The 21956-nt window shown below is 35.5% G+C and overlaps 1 protein-coding gene across 2 annotated transcripts in view; it reads right to left on the reverse strand.

Annotated features, from left to right (window-relative positions):
- Positions 1–858: 858 nt before the first annotated feature.
- CCDC171 (coiled-coil domain containing 171) overlaps positions 859–21956 on the reverse strand; it is a 351100-nt gene continuing 330002 nt past the window's right edge. For both annotated transcript variants that reach the window (XM_006171185.3, XM_006171186.3), the window contains exon 26: positions 859–2777. In XM_006171185.3, the coding sequence (XP_006171247.1) occupies positions 2550–2777 (228 nt within the window). In that variant the 3' untranslated portion in view covers positions 859–2549. The remainder of the gene's footprint in view (positions 2778–21956) is intronic.

Here is a 21956-nt window from a genome sequence, read left to right on the forward strand (position 1 = left end):
TCCACATACTAAGATGTAAAGTAAAATTTCCTTTCCCCTACGAAGATATTTGGAGTCATTCTCCTGAGATGTATCCAGTCTATACATCATCCTTAAGGAAGTAAGGAAGTTGATAGGGCAACTGTCCTTGCCAAGGCAACACAGATCTCAAATATGCAGCGATTGGTCACTGTGGTGCTCAGAAGCAGTCTTGAGTTTCTCAGATCTCCATAGGATATGTCATTAAATCTTCTCCTCCTGCTGGGTCTGACTTCTGGGAAAAAAGCATATGGTATAAATATTACTCTATTTGGTAGTGAATACTAATGACTGCTCACAAGGCTCATCTTTCGGTTTCTACGGCCTTTAGCACCTAGTTGCTTATAAATGTGACATGCTTTGATTTGATTTAATAATCTGTTTGAATTTATAATTCAGAATTTACTTTGTAAAATGCATCTGTAAAGTCAGATATCCAATTATATGGAGAGACATATACACATTTATTTTTGAAATTATCTCATTAACAAATTGCAAAATTAAGGCATGTAAGTTGTATAGGGTAATATTGGTTTTCTATCGTGTGCAAATGGGAAGCGAAATGACATCACAAGAACTAGAAAACTGTACATCAACTTTTATATGGACAATATTCTATCGCTGTATAGAACAACAGAAGAAAGTGTTTTGAAATGTGCAGAAATGATGCTATGATCTACATAAAAACAATCGATAGCACTCTGTTACAATAAATTTGCAAACTGAATTTCGTATAGGTTATGTTTACATAGGACACAGTAAAAAGAATACCAATGAAAGAATTCAGAAAAATTTGGTTAAAGGTACAATTTACTCCACATGAAAAGCTTTCTAATGTTTCATATAAAGTTAATTATATTGGTTGAGTATTATAAGGAATAGTATTGTTTTACATAGTCCAATAGTAATAGCGCTGTGTTAAATCAGCTGGCATAAACCACTTGGCAGCTAATTTGGCTAATAACATAAAAAGTTAGTATACACATTTTGTTTACTAAGGCAAATTAAAAATTCTCTCAGAAGTGAGGTACATTTGAATCAAATGTGGTGGTAAACTGAAGGTGATACAGATTCCATAATACATCCTGTTAATTTTCTAAGGCATCCATAATGAAAAGTGATATAAAATACAGATTGTGTCTCAAAACTCTTCGTCAAAAACAACAATTCACATCAGAAGTTAATATCTCTCGGGAGTTAAATGATTAACACAAAAACAAATACAGATTACAAATATTCTTTTGTTCTTCACTTACCATGATGCAAACTGCAAGGATTTAACCTTTAAGGGTTAAAGAGTTTAATCAATGTCAATGTCTGATCTTCTGAAGGCGATAAAGAACAGTCTGTCTAGCGATACCCAACAGAACATCACTTTGTCAAGCCACAAAGCGCCCAAAAGCTTGTCAAGTAAGTTACCAGAAACCTCTTTGTGGTTAGAACTCAGTTCCTTCCTGCTTGACCTATTATTTGATATTTGACCACTTGGTTGCAAGACACTTGCTCTTTCTAGCTGAAATGTCACTGGGGCATCTTGTCAGCTCCCCGACATCTCGGCCTGACATACAATTTTACTTTTGTGTGCTACAAGGCAGAAAATGCAGGGCAATGGCCTTGTTTTAAATTCTGTCAGCATCAAAGATGGGCGTCACTCTTGGGTCCTACCAACAACAAAAACAAAAAGGAGTCTATTTTGAAGGTCAAAACAGCCATTACCTTGAAGTTTTTCAGCTTATACTAGATAGATTACCTGCTGTACTGGTGTGGGAACTGTCCTTACCAAGTGCCTAAACATCCCGCAGAAATCCTCCCAGCACAATTGCTGTACTCTCTTATCAAATGCAGACTTGATAAAAGGATGCGTTTTCAATGCCTGCAGGGACCAGATTCAGCAGTTAACTTAACTTGTTCAAATGGGCAAGTGGTATCATGTAGCTTCACAAGGAGCAACCTGACCTTCTCACATTGACCAGGAGTGACATTATTGTGCAGGAGGAGAAGCAGTCACATCATTTCTGTTTTGCACAACCTGCTTAAAGTTTGCAACTAAATGCTTGTCTTCAGTTGAGCTGACAAGAGAGAAGAGGGGGCTCAGTGAACCATGGCAGGGCTGCCATGAAATGACAGGAATCATTGGCATACATTTCAAATAGCTCTCTCAATCCTATTAAAGTATTGCAGTCCTGCTTTAAAATAGACAAGTATGAAACAACTTTGATAGATAGAGACTAAAATGGCTTATTGATTTTTTTAAGTCCGAGGGAAATTACCCAAAATGTGTCATTCTTTAACATTTAAAAATATGTTACATAAAAATGAGCAACTGTGATAATAAATTAAACTTAGAAAAAAAAAGTTGATTATTTCATTATTCAGGGAGACCAAGATACCTGCACACAAGTTATCACACAATTTTTTTAAAAAACCTCCTGCTACTGTGCTGAGACAAAATTCAACTGATAAGAAAATCCCCCTTCAAAACGAATTTAATTGTACTGCTAACTTGTCCTCCCTTTTTTTATTTCATAAAGTCATAATCCAATATGAGCTGGTCTTTTGGCATTAGCAGACATAGTCACTGGGGAGGAATGAGATGATGCTGGAACATGGAGTGAAGAATTTATAAATGTCTCCTTTAAGAAAGTGTAAGTTGTATCAAGCTCAGCTTTCAATGGCAAAAAATCCCCAACACCAATTGTGTCATCAGGAATAGCAGCTCTTGAAGGAATGGAGAGATTTGAATGGTCTCGTGATCCTGCCTGTAAAAAAAAAAAAGAGTTGAACATTCTTCAACAGAGCCTAAAACCATAAATAGGGGTGGGGAGTAATATTGCTGTAATATAAAATGAGACAGAAATTGCCATTTAAGTAACCTATGTGATAATATATGGTAAATTATTTCCCAGGTGTGACTGGATCTTTTATTTACTCTAACTCATAACTTTTCAGGAAAAGAGTTTGCTTAAACATTAAAACTTTGTATAAAACTTTTTATAAAGTTACTATATCAAATCAGGCATTTTACTTCTGCTTCAATCCACTCACAATGAACAGAAAGCAATGCTAGCACTATTTATTTCATCATGTATATAATATATTCTATATAATATGAAAGATTAAACAGCCTAGAAAATGAACTATTGTTTTCATTTCTTAAATCTATCAGCCTGATTTCTTTAATTGACAAACATAGGATGAAGAAAAACAAATCAATCCCAGTGACTTCTAGAAAACAACATTCTGAGAGATAAAATTCTAGTGAAAAGAACCTTTTTACCTTTAATATAATGACACCACCCTAGTTTTGTTTTAGTTTTTTTTTTTTTTTTTTTTTTTTTTTTTGTTTTTTTTCTTAGGTCTTTGTGCTCACCAGAAAGACAGAGAGATAGACAGAAAGCAAAAAATCACCCCTCAGGGGGATGTCCATGCTGAAATCCTTTCTCCTCCATTTTCCTCTCAGGATCTTGGGCACACGTGCCCATGCACCCAGCATGAGTTTAAGCCACCAGGTCCAGGACTCAAACCGCAGTCGACTACCTGGGAGTCCAGCGACATAGTCATTATACCAACTGCTGGTCCCTGCTCTTGTTTTTCTTTGTTTTTGTTTTGTTTTGTTTTGTTTTGTTTTGTTTTGAGAGAGAGATTTTGCTACAGGATGTGTGTGCCTGCCAGAGAGACAGAGAAACGAAAAGTGAGAAATCCCTCTTCCCCCCACAGGGAATGACTATGCCACAATCCCTTTTCCTCCATTCTCCTCTTGGGATTTTGGGCATGCATGTACATGCACCTAGTGTGAGTTTTAAATTGCCAGGTCCAGAACTTGAACTGAGATCGACTTCATGGGAATCCAGTGATGTAACCACTCTGTTTTGATAGACTCTTCCTATTATAAACATTTGGAAATTATGTATCATAATAAGGATTGTAACAGAAATTTGTCATGGATTCTAACATATTGCTAGTATCCAGAAACTACTGGAAATCATCTTAAGAAATGCCATATACACACCAAGTCACCAAAAACAGAATTAACATTTCAATAAAAACTGTATATTTAAGCCCTAAATACTTGATAATTAGTAATTAACATTACAATTAATTAATATTACACCAGTAATTAGTAATTAATATTTACCATGAATAACATCTTAGCAGTAAAACAGGTAAATATTATTTTATGATATTTAAAAATAGGAAAACAGAGATAAATTACATGCCAATATTTTCAAAATTCCCAGCAAATCAATGTTGCTGAGATAATAAAACTAGTCATAAGTATCTCCATTAAAAACCATATTCTATGTTGCAGAGTTAAAAGAAAACACCTTTTTTGGTAGATTCTCTTACAATTTGGATAATAAAATAATGTAAAGTACAGTGGCTGGCTTTATTATGTCATGTTATACAAAGTTGTTTATATATCTAAAAACAAGAGGGAAGCTATCACTCACTTTAGAAAAGTATTAGAAATTCAACTGTTGTATGTGTTACTATTTTTGTAGATTTTTTTTAAAACCACAACTAGAGAAAAATCAATGTCTGCATCTAACACCTAGTTCAGCAATTTTCTTTGATCTCTGTTCTTTTGATTTCTTGATACTCCACTGCAAGCCTATAGCTGACGGAAATCATCTCTTTTTATGCTGCAAGTTAAAAAAAAAAAAAAAAAACACTTAAAATGGCCACTTGCATCGTCTACGAAGGAGCGGGTTTTATTTTATTCCATTTTATGCCATGGAAGGGTAAGAATTTCCGAAGTTATATACTGATTCTGATTAGCAGTATTGATGAGGCTTCATTTGCGGAAGCTTAATACTGGGCCTCACTGTGTTAATTCAGAACCCAAACAGAGGTACCTCACTGTATCCGGCTGCGGTACAGAGTCACACTTCTACTGCTAGTAGAAGCACCTTTTCTGATTTTTCCCCCTCTGGTTGCATGTCTGAATTGGCAGCATCATTACCTGATTGATTTTGCTGCTATAAACTCTAGAGTGTCATCTTCTAACTTCTCCTTCTGTCAGACCTAAGGATAAGGAAGGGGAACGCTGGAAAAGCAGATGGTAGGGCTTGATTTTTTTCCTTTTAATAAAACTTAGTTATAGCAATAGAATTCTTTATTATGATAAAAATACATATGGTCAGGCAAGCCTTCAAGAGTTTATATCTTTATACTTTAAGTTCTGGTCTGCGAAAACCATGTATGAAAAGAGAGGAGTGTGCAGACTCAGACCACAGAAGGTCAGATATCCTCTGAGGGTATTTTCTTCTTGATGTTTCAGACTAGAGAAATGTAACTACGCCAAACTGACCAACCACTCCTGTTTTGTCAATATTAGAGATATGCATAATTTACTCACACCTATATGCTGCACTTGAAGTCTCCCTTTTTTGTTCTTGTGAGTCTATCAACCTACATATTACAAAATTAAGAAGACAGTCCTTTAGGGAAGGTTTCCACTAACTGCTCATTTCTCTTTAATATTCTATGGATCTCAGCACTCCACAAAGGGGCTCCTCTTTTGCCTTTTCTTATTTTTTAAAATATGTCTATTTCCCACTATGTTGTCTGAAAGTACTCTTTAATCTAATATAACATTTTCTGACTAAATAACCTTGAAATAGGGTGTTGAGTATTTTCCCAGTATTTCAAATTGGTCTCACTTTTTGCACACTATTTTCTGACCTTAAGTTTTAAGCAAAGAAAATAACTTAAAAACCTCAAGAGATGAAAACAAGAGTGAGAATTCCTTCAAGACTTACACTCCCCAAAACACATACCCTTCACAAGCAAACAGACTTGTTTTCATATTAAATAATAAAAAAAGACTGTTTTTGCTCAGTGATCACTGCTGAGGTAGAAAAAAAATTTTTTTTATGAAATGGGATAAAAACTGATTTTAAGTCTCTTAACAGATTAAAAATAAGCCAGCTACAATTCAGATGAAATTTTGATTTGACAATATGATATTAAAATAGCAGATAAATATAAATTATATTTGTTTACAAATTATATCCAGAAATGCATCTCAATACTTTTTTTTAATACAACATAGGGTAAAAAACAGTTAAATAACTTTTTGTCAGACACCACTGAAAGTTAATATTCATCACCTGATTTTACATTTTAAATCTGTAAAGTCCATGGTCATTTAAACTACTTTTAAACTGCTGAGGTGTTCTGGTAGTCTTTATGTAAATCTAAATTTAGGCAATTTTTCAAAAGGAAATTAGTTACCCGAAATAAAAGCTAGGTGTCATGTGAATCTTTATGGAAGCACTTTTATTTACTCAATAAGCTGTAAATGATTCCATTTGAACTGTTATAGTTCATCAGTTAAATACATATTCACAATACAAAATGTGTCTACTAAATTTCTGCATTTTAAAAATCTTATGAAATATAGTAATTGAACTCATCCAATAGCCATTTTTCAAGGCCTCGATATTTTAATTTTCCAAGAATGTTTTCTAAACAAAATAAATAAATAAAGCATTAGTCTGATAATAAAATAATCATTCAATAAATTATCTATAAATCAATGCCTTTTAGCCAAGCAAGACTTCTAAAACAATGACACTAAGCCATTTGTCTCCTGTGTAGCATTTATGATCAAGCTAAGTCTTCTACCGTTTAGTATTATAAAAAGTGAGAGAAAACGTGATTTAAGCATTAGTAGTATTGCATGGGGATCCTGCTAGGCATATTCTGTGGTGAGAAGAATACTGGATTGGAGAGCAGCAGACTCATGCCAGTCTTACCACAATCTAACCAGGTCATTTTGGCCAAGTGAGGTGGTCCATCCAAATCTAACTTCCTTTGTCTATAAAATGAGGGGCTGGACTTTTTCTAGCTCTGCTGCTCTACGGTCCACCATAATTCCATGTGTGATGGTGTATGATATATATTAATACCTAACTTTTGTGGTGACATTAACCTAGAAATTAGCATTTCCCAAATATAATACTGAAGACTTTTAGAGGATATATCAACAGATAGGCCTTTTTATTTTTTTTTTAAGAGAGAGAGATTTTTGCTATAGGGCACATGTGCTAGCCAGAGAGATCAGAGAGAGACAGAGAGACAGAAAGTAAGAAATCACCTCCCTGTGGGAAAGGGCATGCCACAATCCCTCCTCCATTCTCCTCTTGGGATCTCAGGCATACACGCACACACACCTGGCATGAGTTTGTTTGTGTTTTTTTTGAAAGAGATTTTTGCTATAGGGCGCATGTGCTTGCCAGACAGACAGAGAGAGACATAGAGACAGAAAGCGAGAAATCACCTCCCAGGGGGGATGGTCACGCCACAATCCCTTCTCCTCCATTCTCCTCTAGGGATTTTGGGCACGCACGCACACACGCTCGGCATGAGTTTTAAGCCACCGGGTCCGGGATGCGAACCGCGGTCAATTACGTGGGAGTCCAGCAACATAGCCATTACGCTACCTGCCGGTTCCCGTCTGGCATGAGTTTTACGCTGCTGGGTCTAGGACTCAAACTGTGATTAACTACATGGAAGTTCAGCAATGTAACCATTACACCATCTGCTGGTTCCTGATAGGCCTTTTTCTTTTCTTTTTTTTTTTTTTTTTTGAAAGAAGAGGCCTTTTTATTAACATTATGAAATATAAGTATCAAAACTTTTTTTTCCATCTTTTTTTTCTTTTAAAGAGAAAGAATACATAGTGCCAGGGTTCTTTCAAAAAAGCCAAATATAACAAGATTAGCCACATTTTGGATGATATGGCTTCATTCAATTAAATTCTGTAGTATACTTTTCAAATTACTTCCCTCTCCATGATGATGTTTTAAGCCCTTTAAATTATTGGCTGGTTTTAAGCAGAGAGCACAGCTCCACATAAACTGATGAAGAAACCACAGCACCTGCGAGAGGGCTTTGCAGTGAGGCTTCTTTGCCATTTATATTTCAGTTACTTCAGTTTTTTTTTTTTTTTTTTTTTTGGGGGTTTTTTCTTTATGGAAAAGAGAGGTTTTTGCTATAGGGTGCGTGCGCTCGCCAGACAGACAGAGAGAGACATAGAGACAGAAAGTGAGAAATCACCCTGGGATGGCCACGCCGCAATCCCTCCTCCTCCATTTTCCTCTTGGGATCTTGGGCATGCACGCACACGTGCCCGGCATGAGTTTTAAGCCACCGGGTCCGGGACACAAACTGCGGTCGACTGCATGGGAGTCCAGCGACATAGCCATTACACTAACTGCTGGTCCCTATACTTCAGTTTTGATGTGTTCTTGCCATTAGCGTCTCAATAATCAGTATCACAACATTTTCTTCCTTCTAAATACTTCAAGTAAGGTAAATCGATTCTATCTGTCCACTGTCCAGTTTTGCCATATTGGTAGGACACTGCAGTTTACTGCAATGTATAGTATACCTGTAAGATACACATACAGATAGATACACACACACTCACCTTACAATGTATATACTTGACATGTATTGGGTCGTTGGAAAGTCATGATGCATTTTTGCTCTGAAAAATATGCCATGACTTTCCCAAAGACCCAATACATTGACATATGTCACAGATATACCATCGAACATTTATTCCTTGAAGTTACCAGTTCAAACTTTTAGTTACCAATTCCAAATCTGTAGGAATACTAGAATTTCATGCATTCTTCTCTCTGTATATCATTAAACCTTAGTGCAGACTAGTTTGGTTCTTTATCTCACTTACATTAACGCATGGGGTGGGGGTGGGAGGGATGTGAGTCAGGGGAGCATTGTAAGGGACTCTCTAGATAGGAAAGAACCTAAGAGTCCTGTGTACCTACAAATTAAGAAAGGGGAACAATCATAGAGGTAGAAATGAATCAGAAAAGAGGTAGAAGATACTAACAAAAAATTTTGTCCTCAAGCCGACCTTTAGCATTGGTTCAGGAATTTTGGCTCTTGAATCAATCTATCTGGTTCAAAGTCAGCCTTGACTACTTGGCTAATATGGAAGATTGGTTGTATTAATAATTCTAATTTTTTAATTTTTAAGTTTTGCTATAGGGTGCATCTGTTTGCCAGCGAAAGAGACATAGAGAGGGAAGATATGAAGTCACCCCCTCAGGGAGAATGGCCACTTCACAATCCCTTCTCTTCCATTTTCCTCTTGGATCGTGGGCATGCAGGCACACATGCCTGGCGTGATCTCCAAGCCACTTGGTCCGGGACATGTCCTGAACAGTCCACCATGTGGGATCCAACACCTTAACCTCCAGCCACCTACTGGCCCCAGTGGTTTTTATTCTTGAGGATCCCCTAAAGCCATACCCTTTTTCCATGTGACTTTGCAGCTCTTTGCAGCCTGGCTCACCAACTTTTTGCTTCCCTATCCAGTCTCATCTACCATTTCTTCACAGGTACTGTACATGGAACTTGTGAGTTACATGAAACTGGTCAGTCCTTAAATATGACGTTCAATAGTTCACATAAGCCTCCTGTCTGTTTACTTTCTGCCCTTTGCTGGGTAAATTCTTTGCCTTTCAAATTCTGGTCAAGGTTCAACTCTTTGGTAAGCCCTTTCCAGGACTTCTTCCCACCCTTCCCCAACTACTAGTAACTACAACATCCAATCATACTTTTACCTTCCTTCATGAGCATGATTTTATTGTTTATTTATTAATATACACTGTATTTCCCCTGTAACATGATGAGCACCTAGAGTAATGGAATTGTGAGTTTATAATTCTAGGTTTCAGAAGAAATCTTGCACCAAATAAGGTTCTTAATTGATGAAATGACGGAATGAAAAAACCACTCATATTATTACTTCACTGTTTTGGTCTTCTATTGCTATTTGGTTACTTTACACATAAACAGATCATGTCCTAATTACTGGGTTCATGGGGAAATTATGATGTATTTTTTTCTATGCAAAAAATGAAAAGTCATGACTTTTCCTATGACCCAATAGAAGGATCATGGTACAATTGTCCTTCACCCTCAGGCTGCGCATCTTGATAGTGATAGAGAAGGAGATGAATCTGACTCACCTGATTCTCCTACTCAAATTTTTGACCACTACCTTATCATGCTACCCACGGGAGACTCAGTCTCAGGTTTATTTTATATCTAAAGTCATTAACAAAATAAGGGTCCAGCATATCTCTGTGAAAATGAAAAATAAAAGTACACAGATTGTATGAAAGACTAAAAAAATTTTTTAGAGGTTTTTGCTATGGGGCACATGCGATTGCCAGAAAGACAGAGAGAGAGAGAGAGAAAAAAAACAAGAAAGCACCCCCCGGGGGGATGGCCACGCCACAATCCCTTCTACTCCATTCTCCTTTCAGGATCTTGGGCACACACGCACGCGTGCCTGGTGTGAGTTCAAGCCACCAAGTCAGGGACTCAAACCACAGTTGACTATATGGGAGTCCAGTGACATAGCCATTATGCCAACTGCTGGTCCCAAAAATGTTCATACTTTTGATAACATATTTTATTACAGTTTATAATTTGAATACTCATGGTACTGGAGTAAATAAACAGATTTCATGGCATATCACAACATGAACATTCTAGTCGTTTCACCAGAGGGGTTTATATCTTGTTATAGTCAGTGGTAAAAATCAGCACTAAAGTTATAAGTTATACTAGAACATTTAAACTTTAATTTTAAATTACTTTAAAAATGTCTTATTCCTGACAAGGTAAAAATTCCCATTTTCTTCTCTCAGATGTTTAGATTTCCTAATGTGGTCGAGGTTGAAAAAAAAAGAGTAAAATAATTTTTCCAGATGTGTTCTATTCTTTCTTTTCTTAGTTTCTTTCACAGCCCTGCACCCCCATTTCTGACATTCCTGAGTGTCAGAAATGGTCAGACAATGTAAAGGAGGTATTTTGCCCCTGTGTCTTAGAAACATATTCCCCAGTAGCTGGCCAGTGGCTTTGTTGTTGGGGCACTGGTCTCTCAGTGGCTGACCATGCTTTGAGTCCTGGACCTGGCAACTTGCTTTCTCACTTTCCTTTTCTCTTTCTCTCTCTTTCTCTGTCCCTCTCTGATCAAATTAAAATAAATGAACAAATAAATAAAGTTAAATAAAATATTTTTTTAAAAAAAGAAACATATGCCCCCAAAACTCTGAACTAATTTGAAATGTAAATGTATTCATAGACTCAAACATATTAAAAGGTAAAAAAATTGAATAAATAAAAACTTAAGTAAATTATATAGAAAAAAGTCACTGAAAAACTGGAATCATAAAATGGTAGAATATACACAACACACATGACAGCCATATGGATGCCTTTTTTTTCCTTTGAATTTTGCCAGAGGGCACATGATAGCACCAGACAGAGACAGAGACAGAGAAGAAGGAAAGTGAGAAGGCACCACCCTCTCCCATAGGACATGGTCACTTTGCAATTCCTTCTCATTCATCTTTCCCTTCTTTCAGGATTTCAGGCATGTGCAAACATATATACAGTGTGTTTCTCAAGATGCCGGGCCCAGGACATGAACCACGTAGTCGGCCATGTGGGATCCAGCTACCTTAACCACTATGCTGTGAGCTGGCCTAAAATTCTAAATTAATAAACGGTTCATCCAAACCAATTGAAAGAAGAACGTAATTCAAAAACAGACCATAGGTAGTATATTTTTAAGACTGAATTCAGAAAACCCAAATGCCATTGGCTTAAATCAGACAGAAGTTTATTTCTCTCTTATAGGGGGCCATGTGAAGCTATCTGGACTCTAGGTTGCCTTTGTGTTGGGCTCCCTGGTTCAGTACATCATTCTATCTCATGGTCAAAATTGCTACTCAAGTTCCAGTTGTTATGTCTGCATTCAGGCCGTAAGAAGGGAGCTGCTGTTTCTGATTAAAGACACTTCCTAAAATCAAACACTTTTGCTTATATCCCACTGGCTACCACTTAGATCACATGACTAATTTAGCTTCAAGGGAACCAGAAAAAAAGAAGACAGGTATCAAGAAACCACTGGCAGCCTCTGCCTGAAGTACAAATTGGCTGTTTGGTTTGGGGAGGGAGTACAATAAACAACAGACATGAAAAAGTGTAAAACTTCATAATTAAACAAATGTACTGTAAAACATACCAATGAAAGATTAGTTTTCACCTGTCAGATAGGCAAAAATTTAGATATCTGACGATAGCAACTGTTGGGAAGAGGGGAAGATGCAAACTCATGCCATTTAGGCAGGGATGTAAGCTGGTACAACCTTTCTGGAAGACAAAATTTTACATGTACCTACCCTTTGACCCATTGATCCACTGCTAAGTATTGCTTTTATGGCTATTGTTACACTCACAAAAGTTTACTAATATGACCACATAGATGTGCTCATCAAAGCATTTTTAAATGGAAAAATATTTCTTAAATGAAACTAAAGTATCCATCAACACAGGTCTATTTAAGTGAAATATTACACAACAATTTAATTCAACCATTCAAAAAACGTGAGGAAAATATGTGAATGCTGATACAGAAATACATTCAAGTGAAAAAAGAAGGTTCAGAGGAGTGTGTATGTATATATAAATGTATATACGTATTTATGAACATATAACTACATATTAGGTGTGTGTGTATATACATGTGTTATATATATATATGTGTGTGTGTGTGTGTGTATATATATATATATAATATAGTAATGTATACAAATGTATCTATATTTTAAAATAAGCATAAACACACATACATGCATAAATTTCCCTATTTTTTTTCCTGAAAAAAAGAAATAATTAGAAACTACCTTTAGAAAAAGGGAACTATATTGATATGTGGGTTGAGAAAAAAAGCTTCAAAGTTTAAAATTTTCATCCCATGATTTTTCATCTGTAAGATTATTTGAATCAAGAGGAAAGGTTATAAACTGACAGTTCATAAAAATAAAAATTCAGCTGATTAACAAATAAATGGAAAAAATGATAATTCCCACTAGTAATCAAAAACAGAGAATAAAATCAAATATTTATTGCCAGAGAAAATTTAATTTTAAAAATTATGATAATAAATGTTGGTAAAAGCATTATGAAACACATATTCATAAACTGCTAGTAACTGTATAAACTGATAGAACCATTTGGCCTATAATTGAGCAGCTTTCTTAAATGTTTAATGCCAATAATTCCATTTGTAATAAGGTTCCTTAAAAGAAGGTTCAGAGGAGTGTGTATGTATATATAAATGTATATACGTATTTATGAACATATAACTACATATTAGGTGTGTGTGTATATACATGTGTTATATATATATATGTGTGTGTGTGTGTGTGTATATATATATATATATAATATAGTAATGTATACAAATGTATCTATATTTTAAAATAAGCATAAACACACATACATGCATAAATTTCCCTATTTTTTTTCCTGAAAAAAAGAAATAATTAGAAACTACCTTTAGAAAAAGGGAACTATATTGATATGTGGGTTGAGAAAAAAAGCTTCAAAGTTTAAAATTTTCATCCCATGATTTTTCATCTGTAAGATTATTTGAATCAAGAGGAAAGGTTATAAACTGACAGTTCATAAAAATAAAAATTCAGCTGATTAACAAATAAATGGAAAAAATGATAATTCCCACTAGTAATCAAAAACAGAGAATAAAATCAAATATTTATTGCCAGAGAAAATTTAATTTTAAAAATTATGATAATAAATGTTGGTAAAAGCATTATGAAACACATATTCATAAACTGCTAGTAACTGTATAAACTGATAGAACCATTTGGCCTATAATTGAGCAGCTTTCTTAAATGTTTAATGCCAATAATTCCATTTGTAATAAGGTTCCTTAGGTTAATAACAACATATTAAAATTGGAAATAATCCAATACTCAACTACAGAACTATAGTTAAGTAAGGTACAACCACTTGATGGGATATTATGTAGCAATAAATTTTGTGGTTATGAAATTTGGGGTAACATGAACAAATGCTTAGGTCTGATCAAGGGTCAGCAATCTTTTCTATAAAGAGCTATATAATAAATATTTTATGTTTTATGTTCTATATGTTTCCTGTTATAACTACTAAACTCTTCTGTTGTGGTATAGAAGTAGCCACAGACAATACATAAATAAATTAGCATGATTATGTTCCAATAAAAGCTTATTTATGAATACTGAAATTTGATTTCATGTTATAAAATACTATTTCATGTTATAAAATACTATTCTTGCTTCCTGCCCAATACCTAGCAAAGTGAGAATCCGTGTGCATCTGAGAACCCATGTGCATCTGAGGTGGGCCCAGCCCTGCTCCTTTAACTGAAAAGCCTCTGCTCCAAAACACTCCTTCCTGCCCAACACTTAGCTAAGCAAGAATCCGTGTGCATCTAAGGTAGGCCCAGCTTTGTTCCTTTAACTGAAAAGCCTCTGCTCCAAAGCTCTCCTTCCTGCCCAACACCTAGGGAAAACAAGGTAGGGTGGTCTCTGTCTCTGTCTCTGTCTCTCACTATATATATATATATAGATAGATATAGATATAGATATATAGATATATAGATATATATTGTTTTTAAATCTGTAAGTACTGTCTCTTTTCTCTGATCTCTGCTTCATCTTGCTAATTTCAGAATCCATGTGCATCTCAGGTGGGCCTGGCCCTGCTCATTTTCATTTTTCTCCTTTTTTCTTTTTTGTCTTTTTTTTTTTTTTGTCTTTTTCCCTTTGTTTCCTTTACTTTACCTGACTTTCTCACCTTGCTTCTCAGCTTCCACACACTGAGTATTCAGACAGGTCTAGATGCACAGTAGCAAAACATCTGGGTACATTTAGGGTCATAGAAGTCCTCAGCCCCCACTGAACTGCTACAGAAAGGGAGAAACTGATGTTCATAAATCTGAATTCTAATCTCTTTCTGTGGATACTACATTGCAAAATACAGTAGTAGAGGAGAAATTGGCATAGAAATATCTCACAGTAAAGTGAAGCATACAAGCTTACATAAATTGCAAAAACCTCCAACAAGTTAGCCAAATATGAATATACCACGAAATGACTAAAAACCAGAGAAGAGAGACTGCAAAGTGAGCAGCAGGGAGAAATACGAAGTTGCAGAGAGAGTATGGTTCAACTCCTCCCACACACTTCTGAATTTTCCATTGAAACCCTGCAGCTCAGCCCGGATGCACCTATTCATTAGAAACTGGGAGGTCTGTTTTAAGGATAACTATAGATCAATATCTATGATGGATATAGATGCAAAAATTGTCAATGAGATACTAGAAAATTGTATCCAACAACATATACAAAAGATTATACACCACGACCAGGTAGGCTTTATTCCAGGGATGCAAGGATGGTTCAACATAGGTAAAACCACAAATTTAATACATAATATTAACAGAAAGAAAGCTAAAAGCCATATGATCATATCAATTGATGCAGAAAAAGCATTTGATAAGACACAACATCCATTCATGATCAAGACTTTCAGCAAAATAGGCATAGAAGGGTCATTTCTGAACACAATAAAAGCTATCTATAAAAAAAAACCCATAGGTAACATCATCCTAAGTGGGGAAAAGCTGAAAACTTTTCCACTAAAAACTGGTACAAGACAAGGGTGCCCACTTTCTCCACTCCTCTTTAATACAGTATGAGAAGTCCTCACCAATGCAGTCGGAAAAGAGAATAAAATAAAAGGCATTCAAATAGGAAAAGAAGAGGTGAAATTATCTCTATTTGCAGATGACATGATTGTATACATAAAAGACCCAATGGTATCCATGAAAAAATTCTTAGAAGTAATAAATGGATGCAGTAAAGTTGCAGGATACAAAGTCAACATACAGAAATCTATAGCATTCCTATATATGAACAGCAGGCAGACTGAGATAGAACTGAAAAAAGTAATTCCATTTACCATAGCCACAAAAATTATAAGATACCTAGGAATAAATCTAACCAAAGAAGTTAAGGACCTCCACAAGGAAAACTATGAGAAGCTAAAAAAAGAAACTGAAAATGATACAAAAAAGTGGAAGAATATCCCATGTTCCTGGATTGGAAGAATTAATATAATCAAAATGGCAATTCTACCCAAATTAGTCTACATATTTAATACAATCCCCATTAAAGTGCCAGAGACATTCTTCCCAGATCTAGAAAAGACAATCATACATTTTGTCTGGAATCATAAAAGACCTCATATTGCCAAAGCAATCCTGCACAAGAAGAGTGGAGTGGGCAGTATCTCACTCCCTGACCCAAAAATATACTACAAAGCTGTGATAATCAAAACAGCATGGTATTGGCACAGAAACAGACAGGTAGACCAATGGAACAGAATAGAAACCCCAGAAATAAACTCCCAAACATACAGCCAACTGCTTTTTGACAAAGGGTACCAGTTAATCCAGTGAGAAATGGAAAACTTCTTCAGTAACTAGTGCTGGGAAAACTGGATATCCACTTGCAGAAAGATGAATTTAAACCCCTACCTCTCACCATTGACAAAAATCAACTCAAAGTGGATCAAAGATCTAAACCTATGGCCTCAAACTATAAAATTATTGCTGGAAAACACTGGGGAAACTCTGAGAGACATTGGAATAATCAAAGACTTCTTAAATAAGACCCCAAAGCACAGTCAATAATCCCAAAAATAGACAAGTGGGATTACATCAGATTTAAAAAGTTTCTGCACTGCCAAGAACATAATAATCAGTGTGAATTGACAGCCCTCAGAATGGAAGAATGTTTTTATAAACTATGTGCCAGATAAAGGGCTGATAACCAGAATACACAGGGAACTCAAGCAACTGTCTCAAAAAATGATGATCAACCCTATTAAAAGATGGGGAAAAGAGCTAGAAAAAACACTCTCTAAGGAAGATATACAAATAACCAAAATGATATACAAATAACCTATGAAAAAATGCTCAACATCCCTCATTATAAGGGAGATCCAGATCAAAACCACAATGAGATACCATCTAACCCCTGTTAGAATGAGTAAGATTAAAAAAAAAATGATAAGTGCTGGCGGGGGTGTGGTGAAAGAACTCTCTTACATTGCAGGTGGGAATGTAAATTGGTCCAGCCACTATGGAGAACACTATGGAGATTCCTCAAAGATCTACAAATAGAACTACCTTATGATCCAGCAATCCCACTTTTTGGCATCTACCCAAAAGACAGGAGAATCTTTAGTTGGAAAAGTACTTGCACATCGATATTTATTGCAGTATTATTCACAATTGCTAAGACATGGAACCAACCCAAATGCCCATGAACAGATAAATGGATTGAAAAAGTGTAGCACATATACTCTATGAAATACTACTCAGCCATGAAAAAAAAAGACCCTGACTTTTGACAGAAAGTGGATGAATATGGAAGATTTATTGCTGAATGAAGCAAGCCAGGCTATGAAGGAGAGACACTGTATGTCTCCACTTTATATATATACACACCAAATGTCTGCACTCTATAGCCAAAACTGAATGACAAGAGGATACAGAAACATAGAAAATGGTTATAAATACCAGATACAGAGTGGGAGAGGGTGAGTGAAGTAGAAGGAACTGAGGAGGCACATTCGGAAGAGAAATGGAGGAGTGGGGCATTTGTGGGACAAAGAGATGGGTTATTATCATTTGAGGATGATGTGTATAGTATTCCCAACTGGATTGGTGAGAAATGTATACATTTTGGACTATTCACTTCACAAGCTAAGTGACATATGTGATTGAATGTATAAAAGAAATTGAAATAAATTAGTAATATCCAGTTCCATCAACAAAAGTGCAGGTTGCTTGTTGAGCATCAGGGAAATAGAACTGCAGAGATATAACTGGTCATCTCCTTCCTCACACCTTTAATGCTTGGAATTAACTCCAAGAAAGTATGAAGAAACATATAATCCATCAGATGACCAGAAACCATTGCAGAGGCACAAGAAATATGATAAACCAAGAAAGTATCTCTTCCTAAAGAAAAAGAACAGCCCTTCATCATCCACAGATAGTATAATGAAACTCATGGAAATGTCAGATAAAGAATGTAGAATATTCGTAGGGACAAAGCTAATGGAGAAACAAGAGAAGAGAGAAAAAAAAACTCCAGAAGATGCAGGAGAAAAGAAACAATGAGTCCCAGGAGGTGAGGAAGTTCTTGCACAATCTGAAAAAGGAAATACACACCATAGAAAACAATTAAATGGAACTGTTAGCGATGAAGGCTGTAAAACAAGAAATCAAAACCTCCTTTGAAAGTATTAAAAGCATATTAGATCATGAAAAAAAGTGAATCTCAGATGTAGAAGACAGAGCCTCTCACCTAGAAAATTTCACCAAAAGACTGAGAAAATAACCCCCCAAAATGAGAATAATATACAAGGAATACTAGATACCATTAGACACCCAAATAGCCGGATAATCAGTATCCCAGAAGGCGAAGAAACTATTAAGGGTATTGATATCTATTCCATGAAATCCTGGAAGAAAACTTTCCAAACCTAGAGAGGCATTCAAATATCCAGACCCAAGAAATACAAAGGACCTCACATAGAATCAACCCAAGAAGATCTTCTCCAAGACACATTATAGCCAGATTGACCAAAACCACAGACAGAGACAAGATACTAAAATTGGCAAGAGAAAAACGTCAAGTTACTTTCAAAGAATATCTTGTCAGACTAACATCGGACCTCTCATCAGAAACAACGCAATCAGGAAAGAATGGGGTAACATATTCAAAGTGTTAAGTGGAAAACAATTTCAACCAAGAAAACTATATCTGGCAAGATTATTCTTTATATGGGAAGAAAAGACAAAAATATTCTCAGATAAACAAAACCTGAAAGAATTTACCAACAGACCAACTCTTCAAGAAGTTCTGAAGGGAGTGCTATACCAGGAAAACTATAAAGACAGACAAAGATAAGAGAACAAATAATGACCAAGAAAATGTCCAACTTAATGGTAGAGACAAGTTTAGAAATGTCAATAATAAAGTTGAATGTTAAATTCCAGGATTTAAATGGAAAGATCAGACCATAGTAACACTGCGAATTCATCAAAAGAGAGATTACATGAGACTGAACTGGTGAAATAGAATTCTATGACTTTTGACTAAAACATTACTGATTTTCTTCTATGCTTTGTTTTCCAAATTTAAAGATTTAGAGATTTTTGTTTTGAGTTGTTGATAGGGTCAGCAATCTGTTAATATTTTTTTTAAATTGAAACATAAATTTTCTCCCTTCCTGACCTCTTGTGAGTATTCTTATTTCGTGGCAGAATGGTTATTTGCATAAGCTCAATAATACAATAGTATCTGTTGACTTGCATCAGAAATTGAATTCTTATGGGGCTTTGTGCCAATAACAGACCAAATTTAGACTATCATTATTTTTTTTTTGGCAAATAAATTAGATTATAGCTCTCTTTAGTGAAAGAGGGAATGGAGAGAGAAAAAAATGTTTCAGAAGAAAATTACGGTGCACTTATCACTGGATTTTAGCTTTGTTCATATTTTTAGTTTAAGGGCTTTTATGAATCAGTAAAATGTGAGAAAAAGTTTAATATGGAAGATAGGGAGGGGAAAGAGGAAGAAAAAAAAAGTAAAATTACGTTTAACTGGCAAAAAATAATAAGCTCTCTCCAAAAATAAAAGGGACCAGCAGATAGCATAATGGCTACGTCGCTGGACTCCCATGTAGTCGACCGCAGTTCAAGTCCTGGACCTGGTGGCTTAAACTCACTGGGTACGTGTGCACGCATGCCCAAGATACTGAGAGGAGAATGGAAGAGAAGGGATTGTGGCATGGCCATCCCCCGGGGGGGGTGATTTCTCACTTTCTGTCTCTTTGTCTCTCTCTGTCTTCCTGGCAAGCACATATGCCATCTAGCAAAAACCTCTCCCCCCCCCCAAAAAAAGAAGCCATTTGTTGATGATAATGTATATAGTCATGTCTTCATCTTAACTGATATGCATGGTATTTCTGTTGGAAAAAAGAACCGTTGTACACTATAAAGCTACATGTGATTAAATGTAAATAAATTTTAAAAATTCTCTATACAAGCTAAATTTTTTTTTTCTTTTCCTTTTAAGCTCTCTTAGTGGAGCACAAACTGCTGCTGGTTTGCAGCTGCCCAATCCATAAATCAGTCTCTGCTGACATAAGTGTTTCAAAATTTTAATGTACCTAAGTTTATTTTCAACAGTATATTTCAGGGCCAGCAAGTGGCATGGTGGTTAGGGTGCTGGATTCCCATATGGCTGATCTTGGTTCAAGTCCTGGACCTGGTGACTTACTTTCTCACTTCTTCTCTTTCTGTCTCTATGTCTCTCTCTCTGGTGAAATTAAATAATAATGAACAAATAAATTAAATAAAATTAATATTTAAAAAAGTATATTTCAAAGAATTTATCCATTTCCTCTAAATTATATATTTATTGGCATAAAAGTGTTACAATAGTCCCTTAGTTATTTTTTTTAATTTTTGCAAAATCTATAGTAACATCACCTTTTTTGTGCTTGAGACTAGAGCATGTGCCTTCTCTTTCCTTTCTTCATGATTCTGATTAAAAGTTGATCTTTTCAAGAAAAAAAATACTATTCTTCCTTTGTCTTTTCCCCTAACTATTTAAAATGTTAAATGTCACAGGACATTAGAAAAAAAGCAAACAGTTGACAGGTGGATTTGGCCCACAGGCTGAACACTGCCAACCCTTGAGCTAGGCTATATAGGAGAAAAACATACAAAAAAATCACATATGGTGGATGTTGCGGCGTGATGGTGGTTGGGGCACTGGACTCCCACATGGCCAACTACTGTTTGAGTCCTGGATCTGGTGGCTTTCTCTCTCTCTCTCTCGTCAAATTAAAAAAAATAAGTAAATAAATAAAATTAAATAGAATAAGTAATTCTTTTTTAAAAATCACATATGTGCTTGTTTTGCAGTACTGGAATTGTCAGAATCTTTTCCCCTGCTCTTCTGTGTTTTCCAACTCATCTGCAATAAGTAAGTTTTTCTTTTTTATAACTAAAAACTCTCAATTTTAAAAAACTGAGCAGGCCCTGTGATATACCAGTTAAGGAAGTAGGGTGCAACATGGCTGACCAAGCAGTTTGAATCTTGGCCCTCCTGGTTGAAAACCACACCAGGTGTGTGTGTGGATGCCATGCCCCAAATCCTGACAGGATAGAGCAATAGAGGAGAAGGGATTGTGGCATGACCGTGCCCTACTGGGGAGTGCTTTCTCCCTTTCCCTCTCTTTCTGTTTCTCTGTCTCTCTCTGGCAAGCACACAAGCAAAATTTTTAAAAGAAGAAAAATGCATCATTTATCTAATGAAACTACATATTGTATATGTATATGTGTATATACAATATATGGCTTTATATATATATATAGTTTTTATATATGTATATTATTTTAGTATAGTTAAAACTTTGAAATATATGGTCAAAATGGAATGTAATTAATTAGTTAAAGATCTCAAATGGTAGGTCTTTAACCATATGCTTTGCAAGTCTTGCGAAAATTTTGGTTTAACAAAAAACTCTCTCTTACTTCAACACTTTCAGTAATCTTTAACTCACATTCACAATCTTTCACTGAGTAAATATATACACGAATGATTACATTGAATAGCTTGTACCTCTACTCTATACAGACGTAGCTCCTTATGCAGAGAGGCTACTTACAACTTGTGTGCCTTCATTTTTCTCCAAATAGCACTTCCAGCTGCCAAATAACGACTTCTGTGGTCAAATGTACACATGTCACACTCTCTCTGGGAACTATTAGGCAAAAGTTTTCTGACCACTTTTTCATTACTGAAGAATTTCCTCTTAAATTTATAAACCTTTTTTACTCAATGTCAAAATTCCGGTAATAATCTGGAAGCTATAAACTTAGATCTTTTAGCAGTTTGGTTTTTCTCTGAATAGAATTACCAACTCTCTACTCAAGTAGAAAAGGGAAA

This window comes from Tupaia chinensis, unplaced genomic scaffold (assembly GCF_000334495.1).
Source record: "Tupaia chinensis unplaced genomic scaffold, TupChi_1.0 Scaffold149424_1, whole genome shotgun sequence".
Lineage (NCBI taxonomy): Eukaryota > Metazoa > Chordata > Mammalia > Scandentia > Tupaiidae > Tupaia > Tupaia belangeri.